This window comes from Galeopterus variegatus, unplaced genomic scaffold, assembly GCF_000696425.1.
Source record: "Galeopterus variegatus unplaced genomic scaffold, G_variegatus-3.0.2 Scaffold4126, whole genome shotgun sequence".
Classification (NCBI taxonomy): Eukaryota; Metazoa; Chordata; class Mammalia; order Dermoptera; family Cynocephalidae; genus Galeopterus; species Galeopterus variegatus.
Genome location: NW_007730237.1, coordinates 7865 through 31468, shown reverse-complemented (window position 1 = coordinate 31468; position 23604 = coordinate 7865). Strand labels below are relative to the sequence as shown.

Genomic DNA, 23604 nt, shown 5'->3' with positions numbered 1-23604 from the left:
CACTTTGTGACCTTTTTGGGCCTCTGATCCCAGTCTCAATAAGTGCTGTGGACTAGAATGTGAGCTTCACAAGAGCACAGATTTATGTCTGTTTTGTTTGCTGCTGTGTCCCCGGTGTCTGGAGCAGTGTGTGGCACACAGAAAGCTTCATTAAATATTTGTTGAGTAAATGAATGAATGGGAGCCCCTAAGAAGCAGGTACCATTGAATCATTTGGCAAGCAGTCACAAAGAATGTGTTGAATGAATGAATACATTTCCAAAGTTAAATGCTCAAACAAACCAACCAACCCCTTTGAGTGTGATAGAGTCTCTCTGTTCCTTTCAGTGGATTAGGGTTCATGGCATCATTCTAAGCACCATTCCCTAAGTTTTCCTTCTAGGAACTAGAGAGGAGGAAGATACCTGGTTACTGGCTGATCTGGGAGTGATCTTCAGATGCTATCTGTGGGCTACCAGGACACATTGTGACCACCATGCCCCAGCCAAATACATACTAATGCTCATCTGTTTGAACTGAAAGCATGTGACAAACATTTAAGAAGGCCCTCTGTGCTTAGGGCTGTGTGGCCCCTCCGCCATGAAGCTGGTGGTAGACAAGAAGGTCTGATTCTCTACAGAGTTCCCCATCTAGTGGGGAACCCCAAGACTGCTGAGAGTGCAAGCCATGACAGTGGTCATGGGCAATGCCACCTGCGGACCTTCTCAGCTCATCAGACAACACACCACTGTTGGCAAATGGCCAGGGTCATTCTGAGACCACTTGGAAGTTCCTTCTCAATGCCAAGGCTTAAGAAACAACAAAAACAATCTTTCTAGGATTAACAATGAGAAGAAAGCAATGAAATGAACAGTGAAATTGAATTAAGAAGAGTGAAAATCTCATTTACTTAAAATTTTTTTAAACTTCTCTTTATTAACTTAAATGAAAGTTTTCTTTAAAGTCATTCCAGTTTTTCTGAAGTTCTCTCTCAATCTTGTCTGTGCCCCACAGTGAATTGTGCCTGCTAATTTCCAGCGAGACCAGCCCTTAAAAATGAACTGGTTTCAGCATATGGATCTTAACACTCTACATTTTTACAGGCAGCAGTGTAATATTGTTTTAATATTTAATTTTGAGATTTACATATTATCTTTCCTCCAAAGAGCTCAATATATTGCAATATCATAAAATTTCTTTTCATATTCAAAGATTATTCTTTATGCATGCAAATACTATATTTAACGAAGGAATAATGCAAATTGGGTGATGTATTCAGAGGAATTGACAGGCTAGGTAATTATTTTGTAGGAAAAGTAGTGTATCTGAGTGACTTTAATTGTCTAGGAACTTCAAAAATGCCTTTAAAATGGACAAACTATAGGGGTTTGTGACTATTAACAGAAGTAGTACAGTATTTCTCAAACAATATTAAGGAATAGGTTGTGTCTGTGTTGTGAGCACAATGAACAGTATTCCACATGCAATCTGCACAGCAGGCCATACATGGACTATGTGTAATATAAACGTCGGATATAAATGGTGCCGAGGGGATCATGCAAGTAAAGGGAAGTGTTGCTCCTCCAAACATACAATGAGATAAGACAGGCTCCTCTGAGCAGCAGGATCATGCTGTGCCACGTACCCAGGGTCTGGGCTCCAGGACCACCCTCATCATTAGCTCATTGAGATGCAGACTTTGGCCCCCTCCTTTCTGGTGTCTACTCCTCCCAGCACGGAATGGACAAATGGATATCTGTTACATATCTGATATGGATAACATCAGTCCCAAACAAAGAGACTGAGAAGCCTTGGAAGGAAACAGCCTAGGGAGAAAAAGTCCAGCAAATTGCTCTCTGGCTCAGGACATATTCTCAGAAATGATGCTAATCTCCCAGCCTATAGCGTGGTTTACAGAGTGATTTTCTGTCCACTGTCTCATTTGCTTGTCACTACAGTATTAGGAAGTAGCTATCATGACTCCCATTTTGCAGGCGAGGGATGAGGGATCATGGCAGTTAAATGAACTCTCATGAGTAATCTGAGGAGCAGAGAGGGAAACCAACCCCGGGAGTCCCCCACCGAACCTTTGCCACCATGAGCCCAAGAGGTGAGGAAGGTGACTGCCCCACAGTGGAATGAGACTGGAACAACATAGCACACTTACTGTCAAGGCTCGGGTAAATCAGATTAGCCCTCTGAATGAAAGGTTGCAAACTGCAACCAACAGGCCAAATCCAGAATTGGATTTCTTTGGCTCTCAAATGCTTTAAAATTTTCTAATGCTCTAAAATTTTCTATAATTTTCACTTATAAAATCAGGCAGTACTGGGTGTGACAACACTTGCTGGAGCTGAGCAGTGGCCACCTCTGTGCTCTTCAGTTGCCTCCAGTCCCCACCGCTCCCTATTGCCTTCCACCTGGCCCCACTCTGTTCCTCTCCATTACCTGCCCGGCCTCAGACGACTTTGAGTTTGTTCTCTTCGGCTTAGATGGCTGGTCTGATACATCTTGCCCCTCTCTGCCCCCACCAAGATTTCCTCTGAGGTCCTCTTTCCCAATTCTGACACTCTGAGTCTAGTTGGAAAAAGGCAGAAGTAAAGTTTGTCATTCACTCAATTCTCTCTGTCAGCCAGATGAGGCGGCCATCAGTCTGCATCTGGGGCAAGGTGCCAGAGAGTGACTGAAGGAGTTAGTGGAGATAACAACCTCTCTGCAGATCGCTTGGCCACTGGAACACAGAGAGTTTCACCTGATCTGGTCTATTTTAAACTCACGGCAGCTGTACTCAGTGCAAGGATGCGTCCCTGAAGACTCACATAAATCCGAGCTTGCATAATTCATGACCAACCCTGACCAAAGATGATGGACATTTTTTTGACAGTTAAAGTGGCCCAGCTATGTGGCAATAGCTTAGAGAGAGTTTACAACTTATACGGCCCACCATAATGCTATTTTTTATCAGTCTGAGGATAAAATGGCCACAAATCTGAGTTTGAAACTCAGAAACATTTTCTGGCTGTGAGGTGCTGAGCAAATTCTACAAGCCCTCTGACCCTGGTTTCTTCCTCTGACCCACCTCACTTCTGTAATGAACTTGGTAGGGGCTGGCACATTGGACGTACTCACAATGGTAGTTCTCTGCCACTGCCCATGGACTGGGTGAGGATCCAATCCTGATTCTCTCCAAGTGGTACAAGGTCCTTGAGTAGTCATGAATGTACACTTTACTGGGGTCATGACAGAAGACGATGGAGGCTCTCTGAATCTCAGGACTCAACAGACCCTTTGGTGCCGCCCTGTCAAGCTTGCCTCTGAGTGAAGAGCTGTATCTACTGTGTGCCCAATGACCCAAAAGAAGATTACAAAATCTCCAAGGTCTCATCTTAGATCACAGCCCTGGGAGTTAAGAAAAGCCTATTGTTGGAGACTATGAAACGGGGAGCCCAGAGGGACTGTATACCTTTTAGGATAGGACACGGGAAGGCAGAAACAGAGAGGTGATATCCTATTGACCCTCATGTCATCCTAGGTGCTCAGAACAGCCCTATTGTCCTGGATTCTCCAAGCCCCTTTACACCTCTGCTTCTTCATCTGAAAAGTAGGAACAATAACGTCCAAATCACTGGATAATTCTGAGGGTGATCAAATGAGTTCACATGTTCAATAATTCTTTGTGAACTCAAAAGAAACACAGACATGAGGTGTTAACTATTGTAATTATTACTCACCTGCTCCTTAACCAGGACCCCCTCAGTGGTCCCAGCCATTTCACAGTTTGGGCAGCTCCAGGCACAGCATAGGCCCTCAATAAACACTTACTGGTCGTCATAATGATTGATTCCAGGATTACTCTTGGTCAAATTCTTTACCTGCCATTTACATACTCATGGCCCAAACAGTAGGACATTTATGGCCACAGGCACTGAGAGGGTTCACACCATCCCACGAGGCCAGGGGAGGGAGGCTGACCTGGATCTCACTCAGAGTGGAAGAACTCAGGGGTGTCCCGGGAAGGAGTTAGACATTTATGGCCACAGGCACTGAGAGGGTTCACACCATCCCACGAGGCCAGGGGGGGGGAGGCTGACCTGGATCTCACTCAGAGTGGAAGAACTCAGGGGTGTCCCGGGAAGGAGTTAGACATGTCATGACCTGTTAGTGACCCATGGGTCCACCCACCTCATCTCTTAGGATCTGAATCATTATGGTTTTTATGGTACCTGCTATTTAATTTCTCTTCCATCTCTGGTAAATCATAGATTGGAAGGTGATAATGGAGGCTGGGACTACAAAATCAGGGAAGAGTAAGAATAGAGGGCCCGTCGGGGGTAACAAAGGGCATGAGAAGGAGCAAACGGGTGAGGATAAAAATAAACATTTTGAATGTTGGTAATGCAGGCCCCCTGGCAGGAGCCCTGGTCCCTCAGCTCCACTGTAGCCCGGGAAGGTGCAGATGGCAAGACAAGCAGATGGGCAGGTTCGGGAATAGCAGGGTAAGAGAAGGGAGGGGCAGAAATAAAAGCAAACCGATATAAGTGGCAGGTTTGTTCGCACATGCTTAGAGAGAGAAAAGACAGCCAAGCCCAGTGTAACATGACAGCCTGGCAGGATTGTTATTCCCAGAAGCTGGGGCACTGAAATATTTCATCCAGTTTTCTGCCTTAAACTCTCCAAGGGAAATACTGCTAACAAAGCCTGCACATGTTATGTGTTCAACGTAATGCAGAGACTACCATTCCCTTTGCTTTGGGTAAGACAGGCTGTCACGACCTTTGCCTCCATGGCACCGGGACTGTGATCACCAGCTGGAGGCTTCTACACTTCCACTCTTATTTTGTCACTATACATGTATGCATGTAAACACGTGACTATACACATACATACAAACATGCCACATGAACACACACGTGCACACACACACACACGCACAGCAACAACGCAGCCATCTGGACAGGCATGCTGTCCTACAACACCTTTTTTTCTTCTCTGTTCTGACAGTTAAGAATCATCTGCCATCAAAGATGCCTGGTATTAAAAGAGGCAGAAGTCTGAGGATGGGGAAGTAGGTGAGCAGTAGAAAAGGACAGAGTAGGGGAGAGGAGGTCAGGACAAGGGAGAAACACAGGGGGAGAGAGAGCAAAGAGAGACGCTTGGCTCCTGCTCCCCCACTAATAAGCTGTCCTTTTAGAATTTGTTGATTGAGAAAAATCTATAATTCCAAATAAGATCACGGTCCACTGCCTATGACTCTCATTGCCTGTAGATGTGATGCTCCCTTCCCCTCTGCAGCCGTGCACAGTCACCCCAGGGGAGAGATTGCTCATTTTTCTGTAACACCCGTGGTATTTACTGCACGTGTACAGCATGCAGTGCTTAGAATATACCACCCTGAAGCTTTATACTTTGTGTCTATGTACTGTAAATCCTTCGTTAATGAGTTCTACGGGAGGGACAATAGGATCCAAGTGTCACTGTATCCCTCAGAGTGTCTAATCCACAGCTTGGCACACAGTAGATGCTAAATAATTGTCTCTTAATAATGAATGAGTAAATAAGGGAGTGAATGAGTGCATAAATGGACTGGATAAATGGATATAAAAAGAAATGAATTGTCGCAAGAGGTGTGAAAAGTAATAAAGAGAAAAGCTCAGAAGAGAAAGAGATACCGAAATAAAGAGAAGAGAAGGAAATGTGTTCTGAGCTGTGCACGCCACAGGGATGTACTGGCTATCAGGAGTTTTTTATTGCCACCTCTCTGAGGTCTCACCAATGGTGTAGCATTCATCTAAGCAAGCTGTAAAGGAGAATGCACTCTTCGGTTACATGGGTTTAATTGAAAAGTAATCTATGAGGGCAATATTGACTTTACCATATGATTTCTGGAAAGTTTCTTTCATTGGGTTTTTCATTAAAGCGTCATTGGTATTCCTGTCCCCAAGGTTCTTTAGTGACTCCACCCACCCACCTATCCATCTGTCTGTCCATCCATTTACCTACCGATCTGTCCTTCCACTCACCCACATGCCTGTCTATCTCTTCACCTATCTTTCCAACAGCATTTGTTGAACTCTAGCTGGATGTAGACCACTGAGTCCTACTCTGGCTTGGACATCTGTCCATCCACTCACCCACATGCCTGTCTATCTCTTCACCTATCCTTCCAACAGCATTTGTTGAACTCTAGCTGGATGTAGACCACTGAGTCCTACTCTGGCTTGGATAGACATCTTTGCTTTTGTGCTGGGCACAAGAAAATCCCCCAGATTCTGACTCATTCTCACAGGTGAAACACTACACTCACCTTCTCCATGACCACAATGTCCATCATGTTCACTCCTGGGAGGAGGCCTGAGGGCAGACAGGCAGCATAAGTGGAGCCTCAGCTGTGTCTCTCCTTAGGGACAGACAAAAAGCCAGCCACACAGACAAAGGATCACAGAAGCCTCCAGACTTACCAGCTTGGTTTGTGGTGATATTGACAGAGACATGCTGTGGGGGGAAGGGACTCTTGTTGGAGACTCCATTGATGGCTTGGATGTCAAAGGTGTAGGGGGTGTGGGCCCACAGACTGCTGATGGAGACACGGCACTCGGTTAGTCCCAGCTGCCTGGGCACAAACTCCACATTGTCATCACAGCGGGAGCAGCTCCGACGGTCTGCCCGGCACTTTTTGCAGATGATGTTGTACGTCACATCATCCCGCCCACCTGTCTCCCTCGGTGGGTGCCACTCCAGAATAATAGAAGTCTCGTTGACAATGGAGATGACGTTGCGGGGACCTGATGGGACACCTGCATGGAGACAAAGAAGGGCCCGGTGAAGCCAGGCAGAAGCTTCCGTGTCCAGCATCTCTCTGGACTGCCTCTGGGGTGTTCCCACCCTTATCACATGCATTCACCCCAAATCTCCACTCTCCAATCCATTCTGGAAAAAAACAGCAGATGGGGCTTTCCTTCTTTCCATCATGTGTGCCAAGGGAGAAAGGTTCAAGGACCTGACTTCAAGTCTTTTTGTTCTCAAGACAAAGCCACTTCCTCCAGCCAGGTTTAGGGTTAATAAAATTCATGCATATTAGACACTTACTGGATTCCTTGTCTTTTCTTAATTGGCATATAACTCAAGGGTAGAGAGATACGAGTGGCCCCTCCCAAAGTCCCAACAGATCCTGAAATTCTGTGCAAAACCTCCCATAATTCAGGATCTATGTGGTTTGTACACGGTGGCAGGCTGCTGGAGCACCTGGATGGATGAATATCCCCATTGTGACAGCTTTGGTGCATGAAGACAAGGAGCAAAGTTGGAGGAGAGGTTGATGCTGCCTTGATTTTTGACCCCATGACATAAGAAAAACATAGGAGTATGTTCCAGACACTCCACTACCTGCTCTAAATGCATTACCTCATTTAACCCCACCAAGAACCCTACTGGGAAGATATAGTAGTTATCTCAGTTTTATAAAAATGGAAACTAAAGAAGGCTTAGAGAGGAGACTGACTATAGGTCACGTCTATAAGAACTGAAGCCAGTATAGAAACCTATACCTGCTTGATTCCAAAGCTCATATTCTTGCCTATAGACCTGCCCTGAAAAGACTACGAACCAGCTAGGCTCGCTGGAACCCAAGGACGGCAGCCTCTTCCCTCCGGACAGCTCTGTTTATCACTGCTGTTCAGAATCTGGCAAAGGTTAAAATGCCCCACTGCAAGAGTGGAAAGCCTGGTCCTTTGTAGGACAGTAAAATGTTGCTGAATTAACGGCCACAGTAGTGGGCATTTTGAGATAAGTTGGAGAATCTCTTGCCCAAGAACAGAACAGATCATAGCCTCAGGTTGCCAAGCCTGCACCTCACATATCCTCAATGTCTAACTGACGGAAATGGGTCCTGCCCAGGAGCCCCTCGCCTTCCGAGCAGCAGGTCTGCTGCAGCTGCTGCTCCGGGTAGTAATGCATTCAGAATTCACGCACGTGATCGTCGCCAGCTGAAGGAAGACATGTGTAAAGTGGTTCATGCTGGAGACAGGAATCAAATGCCAACACACAGAATGAGAGAATAACAACAAGGTCGGGGGGCACCAGGGAAGGACTCTGTGTTGAATCAGTCAATGGCAAGCAGTGAGAGCAGAAAGCAAATATTAAATCGGATTCTATTAAAACATGAAAGAAAATCAGTACTGCACTGTATAAAGCCCATTAGGCCTGCGCTAAAGCACAGCGTTCATCCACGCTTGTGACAAGGCAGAATTCATGAAGCATTTTTACTGAAGTCTTGCAAACAGCGTTCAAGAATTCCCCACCCATCTGCCCAGGGTAAGCATCCATCTCTCTTCAGATCGGCACACGGCTAGTACTGGGAGGGCGGTCGGTGCTGTCCCAGGTGGGCTGACAGTAGGCGGGCGGCCTTGCCCTACACTGCATAGTTCATTGACATGCATATTGGTCAGTGCTTGTCCTGGACATGTCTGTTTACTTCAGACTGATGAGACTCAGGCCACAAGCTCCCAGTGGTCAGAGAGCCGAGCCTCACCCGCAGGCTGCGGGTGCTCCTGCTCACAGTAAGCACATTCACTGCGTGCTTGCTTTCTGCTAGGCACGTCGGGTCAGTATTCTTAAAACATCACCTTATTGCTTCGAGCCTCACCCGCAGGCTGCGGGTGCTCCTGCTCACAGTAAGCACATTCATTGCGTGCTTGCTTTCTGCTAGGCACGTCGGGTCAGTATTCTTAAAACATCACCTTATTGCTTCCTTGGGACATCCTGAGGCTATCACTCAGAAAGCAGCGTCAGTGGGGGGTCAGAGGCAGGTACCCCATGGCTGGAGGTGTCATGTGTGCACTCCTCTCCCAGATGCCCTGCTGCAGGCCGATGGAGGGGCCTCAGAGAGGCCATGGCAAGGACCCACTGCTTGTGACCCTGAGTGGAAGAAGCTTTGGTGCAATGAAGGTGGCAAATGAAGAGTTGGTTTGGAGGTGCTGCCCTGTCCCTGGTCTGGTGGCATTCATAGCAGCTGGGGAGACCCATCCTGGTTGATGCTGCTCCATGTCTGTTCATTTGCTCCCAGCTGCCCAGGAAAAAAAGCAGTGGGTTTCCAGGAAGATTTTTTCCATGTTTATTTCATATGAAGAAACAGCCTTCATATGAAGCAACCACTGCCCCTTCTCATTCACATGTGCTCTTCAGAGTACACGTATCTGTGGGGCACGAATGGGGGCTCATGGAGATTATGGTTAGTGAGTCAAGTATGAAACCTTTTCTTCCAAGGAGTGGGAACAGACATTCAGAGCTTTTCCCTAGACAGCGGAGTACTAGGAGAGCCCAGTGCCCTGCTGTGTACCCTCCCCCCACCTCCTCCCCTCCTCTGACCTCCGCATGGCAGGGTGTCTTGTTGATCCCATGGAGTAAGCACCAGTGTGTACTTATGGAAGTGACTAGAGTCTGGGCCAGAAATAATGACTGGGACCCCATTTACTACTCATTCATTCACTCCATTAACAAATACTCCCTGCACCATTCTAGGCACTCCGAGGTCAGAAAAAAGCAAGATGGGCAAGCTTCTGCTTTCATGAAGCTCACATTCTGGTGAGATAGAATGAACGAGATAGAAGGAAACACAGAAATAAATGAGATGATGTCAGATAAGAATAAGCACCATGAAACAAAACAGCCCTGGAACTGTGATGGCCTCCTAACAACACTGAGCTCTGTCCCTTACGCCCATGAGGCCTGCTCCAGGCCTGGCAAGCCAACGCCTTGCATCTGGATAGTTCAAAGGATGATATGGCCCCAGGCAACTGTGCTCCAGCATCCTGATGACATCGCACAAGTAGGCTGCTCGGCCTACCTCGTGCTTGAATAAAGAGCCTGACCAGAGCAGGTTCAGCTTCTGCATAAATCTCTCTAGAGGAAGGTGCTAGGACCACTCTCCCACCCAGCCAGGCATTGCCTCCTGGGCTTGGGGCCCTATTCTTGCCCTATTCTTGGAGTATGCATCCAGAATCTGGGCCCCCAGCAGCATCCCCAGAAAGGAGGGCAGCTGAGACAACCAAACAAAAACATTACAAGGGGGAGCAGAGAGGAAGGCTGAAGGGAAGAAGGATATCTGCCATGTCCATCAGCAAAGGCCCTCAGTAAGAGCAGTGGCAGGACTCAGCTCTGTGGTCTCCGTGTCTGACTGGGCTCTCTGCTCTTGCGTCTGCTTCCTCGTTTTTCTTAATTACATACAGACAGGCTCTTTGAAGCCTCTCTGATCTGTTGCCACGGTTACTACTGACGAACACATTCCCTTAAAAGGGCTAGGGAAATTCAGTCCTTTTAAAGGACGGGAAAAGTGTTGAGCTCTTATTTTCTGTTTGGGTGGGGAGGCGGTGTGGTGGGTCCTGAGTTATGGGGATGGGTCTCCAGTGTCTTCTAACATGTGCTTCAGAAGATGGCTCAGCCTGCATGGAGCATGGTTGTCATCAGGATCTCAAAGAGTTAAACAGCGGGTGGGGAGGCGGTGTGGTGGGTCCTGAGTTATGGGGATGGGTCTCCAGTGTCTTCTAACATGTGCCTCAGAAGATGGCTCAGCCTGCATGGAGCATGGTTGTCATCAGGATCTCAAAGAGTTAAACAGGGTCCTTCTAGAGCCACAGGGTCAGACCAAGTGTTGCCATATTGAGATAGAATCTCCTGCTTCTTAATGTGATTTGAGCTAGATGATTTTTTAAAAAATAGAGAGACAGGGTGAGTAGGAGAAAACAGGTAAGTTTATTTGTAGGCATTAAGTTGGAAATAAGAGCACTCTTGAGTAATCAAAGGGAAAATCTGCTGAAGACCGGTAAGCCCTGAAAGCCAATGAAAGCCAATTCTTTTATCAGAAATCTTAATAAGGCCAACCTCCCAGTCTCAGAATTTAGATGTGAGTCCCAGTTTGGCACAAGGTGCCAGGAGGCAGGGTTCAACTAACTGTGCACTGCTGCAGCCAGGTCTGTGTGCCTGGACCCCTCCCCCAGGGGAGCTGGTGAGGGTGACAACCATAGTGAAGCTGTCTCCTGGGAGACCCCACGTGCAGGCCAGGATTGCATCCCTCTGCATCAGGCCAGAGATGGAGCCCTCCCTACTCTGTGCATAACCCCTTGTAGAATCTGGAGAAAGCAACAAAGCTTTTCCCCAGAAGAGTGAGCATGTACTTGAACACACACATGGTTTCTCACACTCTGAGAGGGCTCATAGTCCCTGAAACCAACCAGTGGGCCCCCTAAGTGTTCATGGTGAACAAATTAAAAAGTATTCTCTAGTGGCCGACCTTGAGAAAGTGAACTTCTAAGCCTCAATTGCTTCACCTGAAAAATGGTGGGTTAGACAAGAATAAGTAGTGTCCTAGAAAGGGCTGTGATGAGCTGCGCCATGTTTATCAGGACCTTGGAGAGGGCACGAGCCTGTGTGCTCCCCACCCCCTTCACGGAGGTTCCCTGGCAGGCAGTGGGGGAGCTCCTGAAGATTGTAGGTCAGGCACCATAATAACACCACATACAGGGGTGGGTGGCAGCAGGGGGTGTCAGCTTTTGTCATAGGGGGAAGTGCTACTGAGGCCATACCGGCAAACCAGAAATGTTATCAGTAACCTGGTGGAAAGCCCTGGCACTAAAATGGACAGACTGGTGACTCATTTAGAGGATGCCTAAAACATTTTCCTCTTCATAGCAAAAGCTTGGAGGGGCTTCGGAATTTTGGAAAAAACAGACCAAGGATTGTCTGTAATTTGTGAGTGATGAGCACCAGACATGTGAAACACCGTTTTGCTCAAAACGGGAGTAGGTGGCATCTGAGGTTTTGAGGTGTCCCTTTGAGAGAATTGTGCTGGGGGCCTGGGACAGCAGGGCTGGCAGGCTGATTGGTGCCTGTCTCCTTGCAAGCTCAGGCATCTTTTGAGGTTCCTCTCCTCAAGATGTATATGTCTCCCTGGGGCAAGGAGAGAGCATTAAAACTCAGGGAAATCATGCTGATTTACTTTTCCTAACAGCAATGTGAGCACAGCCTTGTCAGGAACAACTTTTTACCACCTTTGGATCAGTTTTAAATAACTCCAGGTGCAATTCTCCAGATCAGATTCAGACAGAACTGAGTTGAATCCTAGATTTTGGCATAACCTCTCTAAGCCTCATCGTGCTCACTGATAAAACTGGGATGATGATAGTTGCAGCCCATAGTAGTGTTATAATGGACTACCAGCTGAGCATTGTAAGTAAAGAGTTAGAACAGTGCCTATCACTTAGTAGGCATCTTTGATGGCAGCTGTGCATTTTCATTCATTATTATATTATAGTAATCAATTCAAATACAATGACACAGGCACAACTCTTGCCCTTGTGGAACTTATATTCTAATGGAGGAGTCAGACGATACTTCAATAAGAAGATAAATATATTAATATATTAATATATGCAATGATGAGGCTCTGATGATAAACAGAGCAGGAGGAGAGACAGTATGATGGAGTGGTCAAGGGAGCTCTCTCGGAGGACAGGCCATTTAGACAGACATCTGCATATGGTGAGACAGGAATAATGCTGATATCTACAGGGAGTGTTCCCTCAGCCAAAGGACCAGCAGATGCAAAGGCCCCAGGGTGGAAATGTGCTTGGCGCATTTGAAGACAATCAAAGAGGCAGTGTGGCTGTGTGACAGTGGTCAGGAAGGAGAGAGGTAGTAACAGAGGTTGGAAAGGCAGTGAGGGAGGCAGACTGTGAAGTCCTGTCACAGCCTGCCAGGAATTTTACTCTAAGTGAGGGTTTACTCTAAGGAGGGCTTTGAGCAGAGGAATGACGTGCTCAGACATTTTAGGCCCATTCTAGCTGCCTTGTGGAAGATGGGCTGGAAGGGATAGAAGTGGAAGCAGGCAGACCCGTGAGAAGCCCACAGCAGTCATCTGGATGAGAGGCGACTGTAGCCTGGGCCAGGCTGGCGGAAGTGGAGGGGATGACAAAAGACAGATTCTGAATATTTTATTTTAACATCTCTGCACAGAACGAATCATCCGTTTCAGACATTATGTCACTAGTTTCTCTAGTAACATAATAGGCTTTACTATCTTCATTTTAGTGATAGGAAAACTGAGTGTCAGAGAGGTAAAACGTCTTGTCTGTGGTCATGCAGTCATCAGCAAAGGCTACGCATGTGCCCACCCAGTGCCAGTGCCCATGCTGCCTGTGGATGCAGCCTACTAGGTGACCAAAAGGATGTCCTGTCCCAGCGGCTTCCTTGGACACAGCTCTGATTTGGTGGAACTCATTCATGTCACTGCATGAATGACCAACACTCGTCAGGTCCAGTTTTCCACAGACATCATCTGAATTTCTGATTTTCACGGGGAGTGAAGAGGTGGCCTTGATGTCCATTTCAATGGAATTCTATAGAGAGTTTTGAATTTTCTTTTAATAATAAACCCTATACTCAAAGTACTGTCCTAGGCATTTTTGTACATTACTTAATGAAATCGCATCATCCCAACACTCTTGGTTCCACCCCAAATGGGGTAGGGAGAATTATCCTGTTTACATATGAGAAAACAGAAATAACTTGTCCAAGTCAGGCAGCTGGTGAGGGGTGGAACCAAGACATGAGCGCAAGCCTGGCCAGTTCCAAAGCTCATCCTTAATTATTCTTCCACCCGGGGTGGAAGCACCTGAGTGTGTAAGGCATAGGCAAGATGCAAAAGCAGCTGGGTGCTGGGCCGGGGAGCCTCTCACAGAGGCAGGAAGCTCCTATTCCTAGACCATCTCAGCAGCTCCCTGTAGAATCAGAACAACCGTGGTTCCAGGGCCATGCTGAGCAAGTCTGCTTGTGTTGCTCATTAGGGTCTTGGAAACACTGGGCCTGTACTCAGGCAATTCTCCTAATCATAACAGTAAGTAATAAGAAGAAATGATTAGTCAAAACAAGGAGGGACCCTGCTGAGAGGATTTCGGGAGCATCAAAGAAACTAGTGTTATACATTTCACCAAACACCAGTGTTGGTAGAAAGTACTTCTTGATTCTCCTGCTTCAATGGAGCTAATTGTCTGGGAGAAAATGAATGGATTCCACTTTCTGGGAAAAGAGACAGCCCCCTACCTGGCCTGTGCTGAAGCCTAAGAGTCTAGCCCTTGGAGGACGGCTGAGGCCCCTGCAGCCCGGGAGCAGGGTTCCTCAGTAGCAGTGTACTTACAGCCAGTCTTGGCCACTGCCTGTGGGGACAGGGGTGACAGAAGTCTGAATCTTCTAGTTGTAGACCCCAGCGAGGCCAAAGCAAGGGAAGCTTTGACATGACACTCTTCCCCCACCCCTAGAGACCCCCTGGGGGCACTCTAAGTCAAGGAAAGCTGTTGCTCATGTCATCTTAAAGACATGGCCTTCAAGACCCCTTTCCTGTCCCTGCAATGAGGCCTCAGAAGCCTTGTGGAGTGGGGAAAGATGCACTGGACTGAGAAAGCCGAGGCTGAGGCCCAGCTTGGCCACAGTGTCACCTTAGGCAGGTCACTTTCACTCTTGGAGCCAATCATTTGCTGATTTTTGACTGATCGATCCATCTGTATTTACTGAAGCCTGACTGTGTGCTAAGCTATGTTGGGAGGTTATAAAAAGCTCACTGATGTCTACCCCAAGGAGCTCGAAGTCTGCAGGGAGGTGGGCACCTGCACAACAGCCACACGCACCACTGACTGGGAAGGAGGGTGAAGATCCATCCCCCGAGCCCAGAGAGGGCCAGGCACTGTGCTGGGGGGACTCAGAGGGGACATTGCCCTCTTCACACTCATGGGGAACCAAATGGCAGAGCATGCGTTGAAGAATTCAGCATGCTTAGTGTGCTCTGCACGCGCGGGACTCTGCCTGCTATAGTTACCCAGGAATTCCTGTCCACACCTTCACCTTCAGGAAGAGAAAAAGGGATTAGGCGCACACCTGGACAATGAATAAAATACATCATCCAGAACATTCTCCCTGAAGACCTTCTGAAGCAAGAAGAACATCTTCCTGCCTAGGGCACTGGAGGCCCCAAGCAGATCTCCTCTGTAGGAACTCTCAGGCCTATAGGTAGCTCCTGCCCCAGACTAGGGCAGGGTGTACAGTTCAGGGCCTTGGTCTTGTCATCCCTGACCCAGGCAGTCTGTCAGAGAAAGGATCCTCACAGCTCTCCTGTGAAAGATCAGTATACTAGGCCACACCCTGCCAGGGCAGGCTCCTCAGGTTGGCTGTCACTGCAGGTTCCTGATGTCAAAGGTCGTGGGAACTACAGAAGTTACTGGGCAGGACCTCCACAGAACTCCTTGTTCTGGATGTCATTTCTAACTGATGCACTCAAGCCCGGACCCACCCCAAATGACCCATTTGATTTAGAATATTCTGACACAGCCCAGAGCTCGGTAACCTCCTCTGTGCAGGTGTGGAGCCTGAGATCCAGACAGGAATCTAGAGCAAGGACAATGATCTACATCATGAGGCCTGGCTGGCAGACACTGGGCCAAGGCCCGTCAGGGCTGACGGTCACACAAACGATGGAAGCCCTGCAGGTGAAGCATCTCAGATCCCCCACCCATGCTCAGGAGTGGTCCCAGGTAGCCCTCAGCCCACCATGAACTCTCAGACACTAGGTACCAATGAGGGAAGGGTATGGGTGCTCCAAGGCATTTTTTAAAAAAAGACAACCTCAGGGCTCCTGAATGATCAGGTGTCCTGTCTCCCACCACCCCCGTTGGAGGAGTCCTGCCTCTCCATATTTATCACAAGTGACTGAGAGCACCCTCCCAGGATGATAGAATTTTTTCTAGTTGTCAATTCTTCATTTTTTTTAAGAGATTACAGATCAGAATGGCATCAAGATAACAGCTGGGAAGAGACTATGGTTTAAATATTCATGGATTATTTATTCCGTTTTCCTTAAGAATACACAGAAGAATCTTTCAGGCCCTGTCTCATGCAGTTCTGAATGTGACATGTGCAGCTCTCTCCAGGTCCACAGAAAATGCCCAGGTTCCAAAGACAACAATTCAAGGTCAAGAGAACAACAATAGAGGTTGAAAAATGTAGATATACTTCCTGGGGCATTGAAGGGAACCCAAGATCAAGTCCTGATCCTAACACTTGATAGACACACTAATTCTTGGAATGAAAGAAACGTTGGAGATCATGGTGTGTCCTGGTGGTACATACCCTCTAAGGTCTCTGCTTGGCTGGTCAGCCTCTGTTAGATTCCACCAGTGGAGGGAAGCTCACTAATCCCACCATTGGAGAGTCATCTATTAATAATCATAACCTGTTTGAAAATATAATGAAAAAAAAGCATCTATTCCCAGTAGCCACAAAACCCATAAAATACCTAGGATTAAATCTCACAAGGTCTGTGTAAGACCTGTATGAAGACAACCATAAAACTTTACTGAAGGGCACAAAAGAAGACTTGAATACCATGTTCCTGGATGTAAAAGTACACTATCATAAAGAAGACAGTTATCCCCAACATAATTCATATATTCAATGCAATCCCAATCCCAATTAAATAGAATTGTTTAATGAAATATGTGAAACTGGTTCTAAGGTTCATCTTGAAGAAAAAAAATGTTTAAGAGTGGGCAAGACATTTTTAAGAATGAATAATGTACAGAGACTTGGTTTACCACTCACTGAGACATAGTATAAAGCTACCATCTTTAGAACAGTTTAGAACCAGTGGCAAGGGCCGGCCTGGTGGTGCACTGCTACAGTGCGCCGCTTGGGAGCGCGGCGGCGCTCCCGCCGAGGGTTCGGATCCCACATACAGACCGGTTCCCGCTCACTGGCTGAGCGAGGTGTGGGCGCAGCGCCGAGGGTTGCGATCCTGTTGCCAGTCCCCGGTCCGGTGCGGGAGCGACACTGAGGGTTGCGATCCGCGAAAAAAGACAAAAAGGAAAAAAAAAAAAAAAAAAGAACCAGTGGCAAAACAGACAAAACAATCAATGGGGGAAAGAATAAAGACAGGCATTTAGTATATAATAAAAGAAGCATCTCACTGAATTGAGAACAATTCAGGTAAAGCTGGTAGGATGTTATAAATAAAATAAATAAGAATACTGATATCACATCCTGTACAAAAATAAATTATATAGATATTATACAGAGAATTAAAATAAAATGAGAGCGTTTTTATACCTTAGAGTGGGAAGGACTTACATAAAACTGAGGCAAAAAGTCAAGGCAAAAATTTTCAAAACCAGAAAGAAAAAGATAGTCGGAGTTGAGTTCAAAAATTAAAAACCTCAATATGACCTAAGAAAGTACTCACAAATAGAGTTAAAAATAAACGGAAGACTGGAGGGCAGGATGTCACATATAATTAATGGGCATCTACAAATCAATTTTAAAAAATAGAAAAAGCACAAGGGTTATAAACAGAAAATTCCCAGAAGACAAAACAAATTGGTCAATAAATACACGAAAAGTACACACTCACTTATAATCAGGGAAATATTAATCAAAATGAGTAGGAGATCAGTCAAATTGGTAAAAATAAAATGTCTTGATAACATCCAATTGGACCAGCCTGTGGAGAAGCATGATATATACTGCTGGAAGGGGTGTAAGTTGGCCAAGACCTTTGGGAAAGCACTTTGGTAATATTTATTGGTTCTAAGAGCATGCACCCCATAACCCAGCAATTCTATTTCTAGGTGAATTTCCTCTGTGAATATAAGCATATGTGCCCCAAGGTATGTCTCATAGAACATGAGACAGTAATACCTGGTGTTTCACGGCCTGTCCTGTGCAGAAGGGTGCAGGCATGGGCATGGCTAACCTCATAGGGTTGCATGCAAGCCCTTTGCTGGTGTGTGGGCACAAAGCCATCCTTCACTCACAAGGAGAGCCAATTTTCACCAGGTGCTCAGCTCCCCTTTGCTGCCGGCAGACAGCATCCACTTTAAGGGAACTGAGTGGCTCACCATCACTGCTCACTGAGTACTGGTAGGGCTTGGTGTCACGGCCACCCACCTGTGTGCACATCTGGCCCAGCAGAGCCAGCCTGCACCAAGCTTCATCTCACTACACAGCTGCCATGCAGGCTCCCTATAGACTGCACTGTTGAGTCCTTTATTGCCATTTCCAATGTAAGCAGATCTCAGAGGTGAACCAGACGAGCTGCTCAAAAGGTCACCTTGGGCATCTCCTGTAAGTGCAAGCCGCAGACACAAAGGGGCAGCACACCATTTCTACCACTGCCCTGATGGGGAGGAAGGACACAGTAACCTCTGTGTTCACTTGGCCTCTGGCCCTCTACCCATCAGCCTCTGTGAGACAAGACACCCTTCTTGATGTGGTTTCAGAGTCAGAGCACTCTACTGAGTGGGATGGAGGTGGTCTCTAGCACAGACTGGGGGGACCTCTGGGCCTTCTTGCAGGTGACTTCAGACTGCAGCCTACTTTCTCTCTTTGAAGCCATCAATGATTATTTATGCATTGAGAAGTCCAGCTTGTAAGCTCACAGTCAATCCCGTATCATAATGGTTCTCAGGCATCTGGCTCAGACTTGGTGCTTTTCAGCCAATTGCGTGGAAAGCTTCTCAGAAGGCCAAACACAGTTTCAAAATAAATCACTACAAAATGCTGGCTTCCAGGTCCCATACCACACACAATCCAGAAAGCATGGACATGTCCAAAGTGACAATGAGACCCATTTTGTGCACTTCTCCCACTTCCCACATGACTTGGAACCCTCTTGGCAGGCATCACCAGCAACTTTTTGTGCACGTCCAGTCATGAATAGGTCAATCAGCCTTTGCTCTTTTGGACATCATTCAGAATCTGCTTTTACACTAAGTTGGAAGTGGCTTCCCTCTAAATCTCTGATGAGTATTAAAGACATGCCCAAGAAAAGCCATCAAGGACATTTGTGGGTCTCTGGCTCTAGCTTCCATGCAGCATCTACTTATATTACGGAACCAGGGCATCTGCAAGGTCACAGTCCTGGTTTGGGGAAAGGGTGGCTGGCACCAGATTTCCAGCATGGCAGCTGGAGTGTCAGGGAATGAAAGAGGGTGTGGAGCCCTCTAGGAAAAGGCAGGAAGTGTACTGATCCTAGGCTTGCAAGTTTGAACTTGCAAGTTCAAACGTGGGACAGATTTTGAGAAGGTGGGTGTGGAGCAAGAGTCCCGTCCAGTGTAATGGAGTTGAGGGCAGATTCTGAACCTGGTTTCTGGACAGGGCCAATGGTCAGCAACAGAGGGGGACAGTGGGCCAGTACAGGTTCCGGATCTGGTTGGCAATGGTGACCTTGAAAAGTGACTGCCAAGGGGACACTGGCTGGAGGTCTAGGACTGAGCTATGTCCCAGACTCCACTGTGAAACTTGGGCTTGGTCTCTGGCTGAGTTGGATCAGCCCCTATCTGGGGACCACCTATCGGGAACTGGAGACCAAGTTAGTACCCACGGGTTTACACAGATCTGTAATCACATTGTGATGGGGTGGGGACAGAGGAGTGACGGTGTCAGAACTTAGCCAGTGGCTCTCCAGGAGCATTTGATCTAAAATGCCCACTTCCCCCTACACTTTTATTCTTTTCTTATTTTGGATTGCATAATTTAGAGACCCAAGACCCACTTCTTAAATATTATTCAGAATAACCAAAACAAAGGCAATAATTATTTATTGAGTACCTAGCATACGTCTGACACCGAGTTAGGTATTTTACAAACATTTTACAATAGGCACAAAAATAAACAATATTCTCATTTTTGGAAAAGAAACAGAGTTTCAGAGAGCTTCATTAACCTACCCAAGCCATAATTATTTATTGAGTACCTAGCATACGTCTGACACCGAGTTAGGTATTTTACAAACATTTTACAATAGGCACTAAAATAAGCAATATTCTCATTTTTGGAAAAGAAACAGAGTTTCAGAGAGCTTCATTAACCTACCCAAGCCACACTGCCAGGGAGGAATGGAGCCAAGAGTCAACCTTCATCTACCTGATCCCAACGACAGGTCTCTTACCACTTGACTTCGTTGGGGACCTACTGTGTAAGGTCATAGAGCAAGTAAAAAAATAAAATAAAATCAGATCAGCATGCCAAAGAGTTCCAGTCCAGTGGACAGGGGAGAGCCCTGTCTCTGAATAGCTCTATCCAGCACAGAATATTCGAAGTGTGCTGTGCAAGGCATCCTCCTTCCTGGGGAGGGATGAGAGGCTGGCAGAGGACAGAGGATACAGAGCCACTTGCTCCTGCCTTCTCCCTTGAGGCAGAGAACTGGAGCAAGGAAGATCTAGCCCGAACTGCAGTGGCCAAGTTCCAGTGTCCATCCCCAGACCAGCCCGCCTGGGACCAGAGCCTATAAACTTGACATCAGTGTCATTGCCATAAAGGAGCATTCATGGCAAGAGAGGATCTCAAAGTCCTCAGGTGGACAGCTTTGTTCTGATTTATTTATTTTTTAATGGAGAAGAGAGTAGATTAAATGGATACATTTTGCCTCAATCCCCTCCTACTTCTGGAACTTCACAATTAAATCAGAGCTTTGTGAGCCTCAAGGAAGTAATGACAAGAATCAGCAGGTAAGTCAGGTCAGCCAACATTGTTTCTTTTTCTGAAAGTTTATTAGCCTGCAGAGAAAAGAAGTATAGAGTGTGAGGGGACTTTAAAAAGTTTGTGGAAAAATAGAATAAAAGATAATACAAATCTTTCCATGAACTTTTTAAAGCACCCTCACGTACCTAGATTTCAACAAGGATAACTAAAAAGAGTACACAAATACTTGTGTACCAAAGAAAGAAATGTTAGCTAAACAATAATGCCAGTGCTTGGATTTTAGCTGCTTTAAAATTAACACCAAAGTAGGGTAGGCAGCGCTAGTAATAGAAACAAAGTAAAATAGCCTACTTTTACTGAATGCTTCTTGTGTGCCAGACACTGTTCTAAACAGTATTACTGTACTTAATTGCCACGACAGGGCAGTGAAACAGACACCACTGTTATCCCCGTTTTATGGATGAGGAAAGGGAGACACAGAGAAGCCTTGTCACTTGCCGCACGTGTCTGGCAAGTGGCAGAGCAGAACTTGAGCCTGGGCACGGGCTCCCAAGCCCACACTCTTAGCAATTTCGCTAATGTTGCTCATGTGAAAGATGACAACAATCAGAATTCAAAATAATCTGTACATGAAAGAGCACTGGGCCTAAATCCACAAGGCAGAATGTCTGAAGTCATGTTCATAAGTGCACAAAGATGGAGACCCAAAAGGGCAGCATTTCCTTAGGGGACGAACAAAAACACTGGATGTTTAGTGACTGGCAGGTCTGGTAGGAGCCACGGGGTCAGGGGCTGCAACCAAAGTGAACCATCAACAGTATCCCAGTCACAGGAGAAAATCCATCGCTTTTCCAGTGAACCCTGCTCTGCAGTGAGGCCACAGGTTTCATTCTGGCTGCCATATTTTGCGAGCTGTATTGATAAATATGAGAGATTCAGAAAGCGCCAGCCAGGACGATGGTGGTGGTATGTGTGTGCAGCAGGGGGCTGGGGATGGTCAGGAAATCACATGCTTTGGGGGATGGATAAAGTAACAGATGTTTAGCTTAAAGGAGACAATTAAGGAAGGATGAGATAGTTGTTCTTAAACATTGGAACCACTGGCCTGCTGAACATCAGTCCTCAATGGCCAACCAGTGGTAAGGAGTGGAGCATGGGGTGCCCAGCTCCAAGTCCAGAAGCTCCCTCTTACAGTGATGGATGATGGCTGTTAGCCATGGAATGGAGCCACCTTGCAAAATGCATGAGCTGTCTGTCCTCACAAATACTCAGAAAAATGAAAGTGGGATGACCACCTGTCGGGATTGTTGCAGAGAGAAGGCTGATGTTGGGGAGAAGTTTGGGTGGCAGGATCTATGGAGCGTTCCCAATGTTCCCAATGGTAACAATCTGTGACTCCAAATGCTATCATGACAGAATGCAGAACCAGGAGCAGCATGTGTGCCTGGCTATTAGCTTAAAACTCGGAGCTATATGATTTCTCATAAGGGTTATGCCCACTTGGGTCAAACAACTGTGAAAAGAAATTGCAGATTATGGAAGTGTGAAAGCACGCTTACACAAGCAATGCCGACCCTTCTTGAACAGCAGTGACAGTTATAAATAGATCTCAGCTTGCAGCTGCTCTCCCTCTGTTCTGCATCCAGGTGTATAAACCATCTACTGGCCAGCACGGGGTGGGAGCCCAAGTCCAGGCACTGCAGAAATGGCTTGCCCTGTGGTTCTTGTTGATCTATGACCCTGTCTGAATTTCACCTCCAGGCAAACACAGACCACTGCCCCCTGCTCCGACACAAATGATGTATGTTTTATGTGCACCATGGATAACCTATCAGGGTAAAACCAAGCAGCCCTTTCATCTATTGAGTGAGACACACTCCAGTGTGTCTTTTTGCACAGCCTTGGTCAGCAGTGGGTAAAGCCAACCTGGAACAAAGCTGCTGCCTTCTTTCCACAAGGCATAAGCCCTGGATTAACAGAGGTGAACCACTTGTGAAAAGGTCAAATTTTTTTTTTTTTTTTTTTGTCTTTTTTGTGACTGGCCGCACCGCGCTCAGCCAGTGAGCGCACTGGTCATCCCCATATAGGATCCGAACCCGCGGTGGGAGTTCGGAACTGCTGCGCTCCCAGCGCTGCACTCTCCCGAGTGTGCCACGGGGTCGACCCCAAGAAGGTCTACTTTTGAAGAGTATTTGAAATCATCCCCAAAGTGTAGGCATGGTGACAAGCAAGCAGGCAATGTATAACAGCGGACTCCTATCCCAGGCAGTGTCTGCTGCCCCAGGGGACCTTCCTGACCTGTCGTCCTGAAGAGTCCCTCCCTGTATTGGCAGCCCCAGAAGTCTCCTCTTGGCCTGATTTCTTGCTAGGTGGGCTGGGAGAACCAGCTAGAGGTGGGCTTATCACCCAATTCTATCCCTAACCACCAGACCTTCCTTCTGAGCTCAGGCAAATGGGGCCTGCCAGTCATTTCGCTTCTGCCTCAGTTTCTCCCCCAGCCCTCCCTGAGCCCACTCCAGCAAGGTCATGCTCCCTGGTTTCCATTCTCATCTCAGTCCCATCTCTGCTCCCAGCCCCAGCTAGTGCTGTACACTGGAGGTGTCCACACTGCTCTGGCCAACTGGGAGTGAGAATGAAATGGAAACAAAGCCAGAGCAGGTGGGGGCTACTCAGAGAACTAGAGCGACCCTCCCTTGGGCCACAGCCAAACAGAGGCACACGCGCACACTCACACTCACATCACTCTACACCCTCTGCTTTCTCACACAGGTATTCACAGCCTGTCCCCCTCCCCATCCCTCCCCCTGCCCCTACCTCTTTCTCCAACCTTCCAGCCAGGCACACAGGACACTGATGGCCGGGGGCAGGCCCTGTGCTTCCAGTCTGTGGGAATTCACCCGGTGGCCTTTCTCTCCAGGCGTCACAAAGCAGAGGACAGAGAAGCGTGACCTAACTTCAAAGCAATGTTCTCAAACTTCAGCAACCTTCAGAATCACCTGCACGGCTTGTTAAAACTGATCTCTGGGCTCCATCCCCAGAGTTTCTCATTCAGTAGGTCTAGGGAGGGGCTGAGAACATGTATTTCTAGCAAGTTCTCAGGTGACACTGAGG

General features: G+C 47.1%; 1 protein-coding gene across 1 annotated transcript in view; it reads right to left on the bottom strand.

Moving 5' to 3' along the window:
- The window catches only part of EPHB1 (EPH receptor B1), a gene marked incomplete at its 5' end in the record, with an annotated part of 144112 nt that overhangs the window by 112860 nt on the left and 7648 nt on the right, over positions 1-23604 (bottom strand). Inside the window, one exon of the mRNA XM_008586805.1 lies at positions 6438-6773. Within this exon, the coding sequence (XP_008585027.1) occupies positions 6438-6773 (336 nt within the window). The remainder of the gene's footprint in view (positions 1-6437; positions 6774-23604) is intronic.